The sequence below is a fragment of the Malaclemys terrapin genome, chromosome 14 (assembly GCF_027887155.1).
Source record: "Malaclemys terrapin pileata isolate rMalTer1 chromosome 14, rMalTer1.hap1, whole genome shotgun sequence".
NCBI lineage: Eukaryota > Metazoa > Chordata > Testudines > Emydidae > Malaclemys > Malaclemys terrapin.
In genome coordinates this window covers 36,327,553-36,338,404 of record NC_071518.1, presented here as the reverse complement: position 1 = coordinate 36,338,404, position 10,852 = coordinate 36,327,553, and the positions used below count along the sequence as shown (strand labels likewise).

At 40.3% G+C, this 10,852-nt stretch overlaps 1 protein-coding gene across 3 annotated transcripts in view; it reads right to left on the bottom strand.

The window, feature by feature from the left end:
- Positions 1-2,667: 2,667 nt before the first annotated feature.
- The window catches only part of RSPRY1 (ring finger and SPRY domain containing 1), a 53,138-nt gene continuing 44,953 nt past the window's right edge, over positions 2,668-10,852 (bottom strand). For 2 of the 3 annotated variants that reach the window (XM_054049185.1, XM_054049184.1), the window contains 6 exons: positions 10,773-10,826; positions 9,289-9,400; positions 8,016-8,118; positions 6,980-7,132; positions 4,653-4,757; positions 2,668-3,691 (listed from right to left, as the gene is read on the bottom strand). In XM_054049185.1, coding sequence (XP_053905160.1) covers positions 3,595-3,691; positions 4,653-4,757; positions 6,980-7,132; positions 8,016-8,118; positions 9,289-9,400; positions 10,773-10,826 — 624 coding nt within the window. In that variant the 3' untranslated portion in view covers positions 2,668-3,594. The remainder of the gene's footprint in view (positions 3,692-4,652; positions 4,758-6,979; positions 7,133-8,015; positions 8,119-9,288; positions 9,401-10,772; positions 10,827-10,852) is intronic. The other variant, XM_054049186.1, reaches the window with a different exon arrangement.

Genomic DNA, 10,852 nt, shown 5'->3' with positions numbered 1-10,852 from the left:
TACACTCTATTGTAATTCTAGGTTAAGAATTTTCTGACCCAGGCTCAAACCTAGGGCTCTGGTGTCCACACTATAGTGCACAGACCTGAGTCAAAGTAACCATATTCCACAGTCCCTAGCAGTGCCGCCCCCATCCCCCGAATGTGACTGCTCTAGCTTATGGTGCAGTGGGAAAACTTTACTGCCCACCCTGCAAATTACCAGGAAGCAGCTCACTTTGCAAAAGCCTTGATCGGTTTGCTCGCCCTTGCAAACCCAGGAGGCTCTGGGATAGTGTACTTGCAGATCAGTGATCGGAACAGAATAGATTAATGTTGACCTGAGCTGCTGCCGTTTGCCAAGTGTGGGGGCTTCCATTTTCAATAGAGTGGATTGCAGATTACAAGGATATAGAGGACTAAGGAAGTTGTCCCATGGAATTGTGGAACACTTCCAGATGACTCCTGTAACCCGAGTCAAGCAGGGCTACAGCTACACTACAAAGCAATAGGGCTTGGACTCTGGGTCCTGGCTTGACTCTGGCTCGGACGCTCCAGAGTTCTGGGACCCTGGGTTTGAGCCCTGGGTTAGCGCAATTGCAGCGTAGATGCAAGGAGGGTTAGGCTCAAACATGGGCTTACATTGCAGTGTAGATACCCTACAGGTCTTCCAAGAACAAACAGTAGACAGAGCTGAATGTGTAGTGCAAGAGTCAAGCTGAACTGCGCCACCCAAAACTTTAAAAAAAAAAATTATATATTCAGGCCTTCTTTACATACACATCATGACGTTTAATACGGAACAAACGGTTGCGCAGGCTACCTTAAGATAAACAGTGGTTCCTACTCTTAAGCTCTTGTGTGCTGTACAGAAAGAGGAGGAAGCCAATAAAATACTGCTGGTAAGATATAAAGTGTCAAGGGTCAAAGTTTCCAAACACATCTATTTTCAAAAGCAACTTAGGCACTTGGGGGCTCAAGTCTCCTTGAAAGTCAATGGGAGTTAGGAGCCTAAGTCACTTAGGTATTTTTGAAAATTCTACCCCAATCTACCCCGACTAGGGAAAAAACATGGAAACTATCAGCACCTTTCTATAAAGGCAGATGTATACGGGTCCGACTCACACATGTTCCTTGCAGCATTGACAGTGCCTTGGAACTTCTAGAACCTCTATTTTTGCAATCAGACGCAATTAGAAACTTAATTTTGAAACTAAGTCTTAAATTCTAGGCTTTTTGGGGGCAACGACTGGGTCTACTTCTGCGTTTGTAGAGCATTCAGCACAAGGAGGCTCAGCTCTGGCTGGGACCTCTCAGTATGATCATAAAAATACATTTTGGAAATTACAAGAAAATCCATGGGGAAGAATGTAAATCCTCAGAATACATGGATCTTCCATTGTGACTATTCCAACCAGGACACAGAGCTCTGAAGGAACTAGCTTTGAGGTGGAAGAGAAGTCACATCACTGTAACTTTAATAAGATGATTAAGTTACGCTATTCTGTATTCAGTCTAGTAAGAAAGAACTATTTGGAAAATTCAGGAGGAAGAAGGGTTTATAACTGATTTCTTAATTTGTGCAAATGATTGAGAGACTCTTTGAATATCTGCATTTTGGGGGTGAAAGTCACCCTGGGGCAGAGGACCAGCACAAAGAGCTACACCGTACTTAAGTCCAAGCCCTCAAGTGGTGAACAGGCCATTTGCTGGCCATCTGCAGAGGGGTGACTTTCATCACCCTTTGAATTCTTGAAGGCATCAAATGAAAGAATAACTTCAAGAGTCTGATTCTGTGAGGTGCTCAAGGCTCTCTGCTCTCATTGACAAACAGGAGTTTAAGATGCTCAGCCCGTACAGACAGGCCCCAACTATACGTTGTATTAAATATAATTTACTATATCTCCTCAATATATGTTCCATTCTATATGCATCCGAAGAAGTGGGCTGTAGTCCACGAAAGCTTATGCTCTAATAAATTTGTTAGTCTCTAAGGTGCCACAAGTACTCCTGTTCTTTTTATAATTTACTAGTACACTAAATTTATATAAATTTTTATTTAAATAAAAAACACCTTGCAGCACAAGAGCTTACTACAGCAATCTCCGCTATTAAATCTTTGCCAAGAAGTGGAGATTTTTTTGGTCTAAGTTATTGTGTGTGTGGGTTAGCAAGGCTATTGTACCGCCAAAGAAAAAAGTGTAAAAACTTGGGAGATTCTGGGTGAGGTTCTCAAACTGGCCCACGTTGGTAAAGTACCATTGACTTCCATAAAAAGAAGAAGAACAGGAGTACTTGTGGCACCTTAGAGACTAACAAATTTATTAGAGCATAAGCTTTCGTGGACTACAGCCCACTTTGACTTCCATGGTGTTACACCAATTTGCACCAGCTGAGGATCTGCCTCGGTTTTACTACATTTATACTTGGACATTGAAACAACCCATCTATCCACAGTTGCCTGCTGAAGTGAATCCGTATTAACTAAGTTTTACAAATTTATGATAACAGGGAGTAAAAAGGAATCACCACTTGACGATGGCAACCAAAAAGAAAGTGTGACACAAAACCTATACCTGGTTTTGTATAGGTTGCAGGGACCTGGTGCAGGGGACCGTGTGTGAGGTTCTTAGTGTAGGCGATGTGCATTTGTGGTTAAAGACACAGTTAAACAGAGCAGGACTGAATGTGCTATTCAAACAACATGTATTCGTTTAAAACAATATTAATACATTTGCTCAGAATTCTTTCCAGACCTTTTGAGAATATAGCTCAAGATTTTCAAAATGTACATAACTTTCAAAAAACAATACTGATTAAAAAAAAGATGATTGATGGTACCTTAAAAATACCCAAAATTTCAAACTGTCTCCCGTCCAGCATTACAATTAGTGAAAAGAATAATTTTCAGGAGGAATTCTTACACTAAACATGGGTACTGAAATTGAAGTAATTAGAAACACTATGAATGTGAAAATACCACCAATTTTCTGCAGTTTAAAAAAAGAAATCAGAACGTTCTTTGGAATCATTGAGTTATCAAAAATTTGGATTTTTCTACAGTCTCTGCACTTTCTTTTCAAACCAGTCTGTCTGTGTACAGATTTCAAGTCTTTGAGCAGTTTAATATCCATTGTCGGAAAACAGTCTCTGACCAGCAAGAGGCTACATTAAAGACATATTGGCTTACTTTATTCATGACTTCTGCCAAAAATAAGGACTTTAGAGCATGAGACAGAATGTCCCTGTTTTAGAAGATTTTATGTACTTTGTGTATATTTCCAGTGCAAATTCTTTTTCAGCACTTGTGATAGGTGAGAGAGAAAGAAAAAAAGAAAGAAAGAAAGAAAAAGAAAGACACTCTCCTGTGGTCTTGCTTGGAGATAACCAACAGCCATAAAATGTTGAACTATTATCTATTGTTGAAGCCAGTTCCCCAGCACTGGCAAGTTGGGTTAGTTTATTAAAGATTTCATTTCTAAGATAAACTATGGCGTAGCATGAAATCTGGTCACGGCTATGGTTTTGATGTGCGTATAGATTGGTTAGAGATGCTTGTCCCTTGCAGCATTGGCTGGAATTGATTAGAAATAAGTCCATGATATTTCTCCACGTGTCATGAAATGTGAGAGATCTGTCTGACTCTAGTCTGTATTTCCTGTCGACACAACGGGCAGGTCTCCAGTTGCAAGGCACACTCCATGCACAGGTCACTAAAGAAGAGAAGATCAGTTACAAATCTGAATTTATGCTGATTTTTTTAAAAAGAAGAGTAGAATCAACACCATCCAGATGCTAATAAATTCACTCAATACAAAAATTTCTTCAACCACTGTGGGAAAAGGGTCAGCAAGATGGGATTTTCCTCAATGTGAAGGTTAGGTACTGTGTCCTCAGCTCCCACTAGAGTCAATGGAAGCCCATGAGTCTCAACCCCCTTCCTTGCAGGAGGCAATCAGGGATTTAGGTCCTTAATGCTGCTGAGCAATTTTTAGTGCAGTCACCCTTTAATTAATCCACAGACCAGGTATGGTTTGGACAATGGCAGTGTCAATAACTAGAGGCGATAGGAAGGTATATTCTGCACACCCACTCAATCCTTTGTCTTTCTGCTAACTGCCAACAAGAATGACAATTCCAACAGTCCTATTATAGTGGTGCCCACAGGTCACTAAGAGCTGGACACGTAGCTGCAAACTCATTTCATACAGGCAATTAAAAAACCATCATGGCAATGACATTGTCAGTATTTAACTGTATTTGAACTGGGGACTTGGTAAAAGGATCCAGATTGCATTAAAAATCCAGTCCCATTCTTGATTTTTCTCTAAACAAGACTATTTTATTTGGAGCTTTTATACTATACTTATCTCAAGACACTTTCCAGACCAAGGAGTTAAATTTGGTAGTGCAGGAACTGTGAAGACACACAAAAGCAGGTCTATACTTAGCAACAGCATACACCCACCCCCTTGGATATTACATCTGTTTTGTTGAGGGAGATGTTGGTCAAATGACTAGTGTTTATTTATCCTGTACTCTTTTTCAAATCTTTAAAGGGACAGATCTTTTCGTGCAGGTTGGGTAGTCACCAGAGATGAGCAGAAATCGGACTTTGACTGGATTTTCACACAATGTGGTGCAAACGGACAAGATCTTTGTGTTTAAATTTACCTGTGTCCACACGGTCTGAGTTCTGTGTCTGCTACCTCATCACAGCACAGCGTGCAGCAGTTCTCTCGGATACTCACTTGCTTCAACAAAGCCAGACGTCTATGTCTGAAATAGATGTACAAGAAAAACATTTATCACTAAACTACACTCCTGAGTAATGGATCCAGGCCAATACCACATCTGCAGGTATTTTTCTCCTACACAAATTCTTTACTGTTGTTCTTAATTGACAATTAAAAACAAATCAGTAAAAACATTCCTAAACGAACAAAAAATTATTTGGGACAGTCTAACAACCCTATTCTGGCTACGCTGTGGGGAGGGTTGGAAGAGATGGCTAGACTAGATGACTCAATACATCTTTTTTCCATCTCCAATTCCTATGGCTTCAAAGTGGAACACTTCTAAATTAAAAAAAAAAAAAACCACCTCTTATGATTTAGTTTGATTATATACACTGGTATAATAGGAATGTTTTAAAAAAACTCTCAATATGCACAAAGTCTCAGAAACCATACAATACTGTAAAACTGTTTACAAGAATATAGATACAAGAGAGGGATGACAATCCAACACATCAACCAACACAAGAAGAGGAAAAAAAGGCCAGGATGGAGAGGAGAATGTATGATGTGTTAGTATAAAGGAAATGTCGAAGGAACTGAGTTAATAAAAACTTTACTCCATATGTTTGGATTCTAACAATGGAATTAGAGCTGTATTCTCAAGTGACACCAATACCAAGGAATTTCAGGTGAGAAAAATCGATGAAAGAAGTGATAGCATTAGCTACTGTCCAGAAAAACTGCACTAAGTAGTTGGAGGGACCTTCTACATTAGATTAAAAATGAGGAGATTTAGTATGTCATTTTCTTGGTAAGTTTTGAATGAACACAGGGAGGAGGCTGAAATAAGGAAACAGTCAAAGAGTGTAGGGTAAACAGTGCAGCCACATCTCTAAACACTAAGAGTCACCAGTGTTAATATAGAAAGGTGCCAGAGAAAAAGCATCAGAACTTTCATGGATGAAAGAAAATAATTCCTTCCAATACCCAAGAAATGATAAAACGTCAGCCCTGCTCCTTCAGTGGGGCTACTAGAACTCTGCACTCTTGTGAATTCAGTGGAACTCGGTGTGGATAGACGGCACCAATGGAGGTTCAGTCCCTTGATTTTTTTTGCCCACTCTCAGCATTTGTGGGACTTTGGATACCCCCCAGAAGGAGCGTGAACTGAACTGAGAGCGCAGCTCAGCTGGAGAGCGGGGTCAGTTGGGGCTCGCCAGGAGGTGAAGGGTCTTCAGGGCACTGTGATAGGCCCTACTGAATTGTGTACTCCCGGAAGGGGGTTGGTTGTACACATGCAAACTGCGTGATTCAGCTGGAGGGCGGAGTCACCAAAGAGCCACCTGACGAGGGCGGTAGCCGGTGGGAGGCACTGCGAGCAGTGCAAAGCTGAAAGAAGTGCAAGCACAGGCATACCAGATAGGAAGTGCTTGTGAGAGGCGAGTGGCCCAGTCACAACAACTATCTTTAGGCATCAAAGTTTAAAAATTTGGGTTTTACCCCAGGTTACATGGTGAGTTAGTGGCAAAGCAGGGCCACTGGTTCCCAGCACTGTGCTCTCCTGCACTGGATCACACTTTGACTGATTGCCTAAAGCTGGAATTGAAAAATTTTCCTTTTTGCAGAAATGCAAATTTTATGCTGATTTTATCTGAGTAGAAGTTCTGAGCATAAATTAAACCAAAAGGCCTTAAACTGTTCATAAATCAGGGAATTGCCAGTCCACTCCAACATCTCTCCTTGGCAGCATCTTTCATAGTAAGGAAGTATTTTTATTGAGATTAGGAGAAGAAAACCATCACTTCAGGCTTTACAATTGCTTGCAAAGTGCTTCTCCACGGCCAATGTCACAAATGAGGTCACTTTTAAACAAGACACCAATTTTAATTAAGATCATTTTTCTTCAATTAACTTCACAGTTTATACATAGCAGGAAGTGCTTTTTACTATGTGTATTTTAAACACTGTGCTAGGTAAAATCAGTTTAATTTTAAAACTGCACCAGCAGTGTAGTTTAATGAGTACAGAATGAAGATGGACAAAATTTAGCATGTGCTGAAGTGCTTTGTTGAAGTGGAGCCTGAAGTCTAGTCCTTACGTGAAAGGGACATGCTAATCACGTGCTGAACTGATCACAAAGTTATTTATGTTCTAGGAGACTACAATGTTAGACCATTTACACCAGAAATTTGACATATCCTGTTCAAACCTACACATTTGTATATTGTATGAATGTGGCATAACCAGGCAGAAAGAGATTACCTTGGTAAAATTATTTTCTCCTCTGCTGTCAGGAAGGCGTAATCATTAAAGGTGCTAAATTTGATTGAAGGTGAATACTTGAAAGGTTTTGCTCCAAAATTGAACTCACATTGTTGATAGGACATGAAACTAGCTGCAGCAAAAAAGCCAGATCTGCAATTTGAAGGACAGCATGAACATCAGACAGCAATAGTACAGACAGAGCATGCTGGACATACTCATTGGACCAGAATCTATCCCATCCTGGAACAAGACTCCCAATACTATAATTCAGCCACTGTTACTTGGGAGAGAAACGCCAGGGCACCTGATTTTAGTAGCACATATTTTCCTTGATTCTTCATTTCCAAATTTAATTAAGATATGTGAACCAAGCCCATTGTCACTGTCTGCCAGAGCCTCTACTGGCTACAAACAGGAGAAGTTGCATCTATGTGGAAGGCAAACACATGCACCTGAGTGGGTGACAACACTATTCTCCATCCAACTCAGTAGGAATAACTGTTTTGTCCAAAATGGGGCTGTCTGTTGCTGTTTGGGGAACAGGTTCAAGTGCAAAGGATTCAACATCACCACCCGGCTTCCCCCATCTTTCCCTTATTTGCGTAGGCACAAAACTTGGGGAGCCCTGAGTAAATTATGAGCATGCAAAAAGTTCACACATTTGAAGCAACAAGAACAAGGTTTTGTTATTTTATCTCCCAGAGAACCCAAATCCTCAATATTATATAGCAAGTGTTCCGTAAGTTGCTAAAATTGCACTACAGAAAGCTGTATTAAACTTCGGCTAAAGAATGCGTTTCCTCTGGCCCTTAAATCCATTTGTAAATTCACACTAATGTAATTGATTTTTAACTGTTATCAGTACTTTCAATAGGGAGGTCTGCTTAAAAGCAATAGCATCTATGACTGGTAAATATTGGTTTACTGTCAAACTAAACCCAGAATTTTAATTTTTTTTTTCTTTTAACTAATGAGAACCATTATACATATCGCACTTTAATTCTGGTCTCTGGCAACATGAAAATATACTTACACAGCAGATGAAAACACTTGCTTCTCAGCGGGAAGCTGGTTCCCATTTAAATAGAAGATCATTTGCTTTTCTTGCAAATCAAGTAAAAATCCTATTGTGTCTCCTTATGTGCAAAAACAAAAATATTTTAAGATTAAGTTTCAGATATTTATGGCATTCAACGACCAAAACAAATATGATTGGGAGTTGGAGGTGCTGATTGTTGAGGAAAGGTTAAGACGCTGACTGTGAATAGCTTGGCTAAGGAGTGACTAATAGGGAACAACCTACCTCTATTTGAATAAGCACTGAGGGAGGAGAAGTGTTATTTACCACAATAAAAAGTGTATAATTAGGAGGAAATTAAGGAAGGGAAGATTTTAGGTTGATTTGCACACAGAAAGCTACATTTAAGGAATATTAACACTGCTAAGTTAAATATTCAAAAGTTAGCAAATGCCGGCTTTAGGGTTGCCTCTTTCCGTTCCCTCCCCAGGATGGAACATGCCCAATGCAGTCAGTCAATCTTCAGGAAATTAAGCTGCTAAAAATCTAAAGAAGTCTCTACAGAGCATGTGTAAACTGAGGTATTTTAAAGATTTTACAAGTTGGGCAAATTTGGGTTGATTTTCGTGTGGATTACAGGCACATCCCTAAAAAAAGAAAAGAAAAGAAAAGAAAAGAAAAAAGGCCGCCCTCCTCCCAAATTTCAAGTTCCTACGCCAAAGAAAGGGTGCACTATAGCTTCTCAAAGCAAAGATTGCCAGAATTTCCTCTCTTTTTTATACAGGGGCCAAACAATGTATTTCCCAAATCCTGTTCTCAGAAACAGCCAAACCATTTTTGCTGAAGACAGACATCAGCCTGACGTAAACATCTTGCATGGAAAATTTCCGCCCCAATGACTTAAGTTTGGCCAAGTTATAAGCAACTAAAACAGGATCTTATAAAAGGAAGTATCAGGCAACATTAAGCTAAGGTGGTGCTATGAGCACCGCCTCTAATAACCGATGGTGGTTGGGATTCCCCAAAGTGAGATCTGTTAAGCTGTGGAATGTCTCCATGAGAAGTGGTGGACAGTTTCACATGACATTTAAGAAACCAGACAGAACACCAGTAAGCGTACAGTAATTAACAATCCTGTAATGGCAAGAAGTTGGCTAGATGACCTAGTCTTCAGAGTCTCTGACACTGTTAATAAACTCCAAATACAGGCTATTCCTCCTGCGAGTATTCTAAAAAAGCTCTCTGGAGAAAGCAGGCTAGGATAACTGCCACAAGATGAAGAAAATACCTTCTTTCCAACAGGGATGGGAATGTGGTTTACTTCTGGCATTATACCAAATCAGCTGCCGGCAGCCATCATATGCACAGGAGTACTCGTCGTCCCCAATACCGTAACCTTCCTTTAGGGAAACAAAGCACAGCAATTTAATCTGCAGTCACTCCTGTTCTGTGGGAAAGGGCTGGAGGTCTATTTTTACATAACCAAACCATTCATTCTAAGAAGTTCAATTTTCTTATATTCTATTTTCTCTCTCTCACTTACACCCACACCCCCCTCATTCAGTATCACTTCCTTACTCTTCTTTCCACCTAAAAATGCGTCAGAACTACACAGCACTTCTTATGAAGGCATATTTACTTTTTTCTCCTCCAAAATCCTTTGGAAGAGATACTTTCAAGGTCAAATGGATTTTACTCCTTTAAATAAAAAAAATTAGGAGTGAATTTAATGCTCATGAAAGATGAAGGTCTAATAGCATTAACTGAACCAGGCTTAGAAAGAGCAGAGGTACCAGGTGAGCTTCCTCTCAGGCAGCTCTGACCATGCACCTCATTTCTGATCTTTGTTCACCAGACAGAATGATTCAATATTAAGAATCAGGGCATTTACTGGGTAACATAGCATGACCGAGGTGTTTGCAATGTTCCACACAAATTTTTGTATTATTGTTTACCCAGGTGTTACAATGTTTTCCATGTGTCAGAGGGAGTATGGTCTGGTGGATAGTGCCCAAGACGGCAAATCAGGAGTTATGGGGTTTATTTGTGACTCTGCCAGCAACTTGTTGGGAGACACTGGGCAAGTCACTGAACCTCTGTGCCTCTGGTCCTCCACACTTGTAAAATAGGGATAAAGCTTGCCTACCTCCCAGGGGTGTTGTAAGGATTAGTGTCTGCGAAGTGCTTTGAGCTCCTTGAATGAAAGGGACTATACATTTTATATGTTAATTAATATCCGATGTATTATCTTTACAACCAACCTAGGTATCTAAACAGCAACATTTTACTTGTTTTCTCCACAATGCCACCGCTCATCTAACCGAAGCTACTCTCAAACTCAAGAGCTGACAAAACTTGAGACAATGACAAGTTATATTAGTTATTTTCAAATAAAAGGAAGTGGCTGCCAGCACCAAGACTGTGGGAAAAACAACGCCCTCTGTTCCCCCTCTGCCCCACTAACCAATCCAAAGACTGTACTATAAAAAGCTTCCCACAGACTCCTCACTAAACCCATTTGGGGGCAAGCAGTAACTGAACTCCATATCCCTCAATGTACTAGAAAGCCACCTCTCCTTGTTGACAAGGAGGAACCAATTAGCAGTATGGAAGAGTTTCTGCTTGCTCTGTGGGATTTGATAATGGCAGAGATGCCCGTACTCCTCCAACAATGCAAGTCTCACAGCTCCCAAATTATAGCTAAATTCAGTCAATTTTCAAGTGTTAACGAGATAAATGGCCCCGAATACATTACAAATGAACTTGCTCAACTTGACAAACATTAGTCCAGTTGAGATGTCGGAAGTACAGGCTTCGATCAAAAATCTGAAAAATAACAAAGCAGCGAGAGA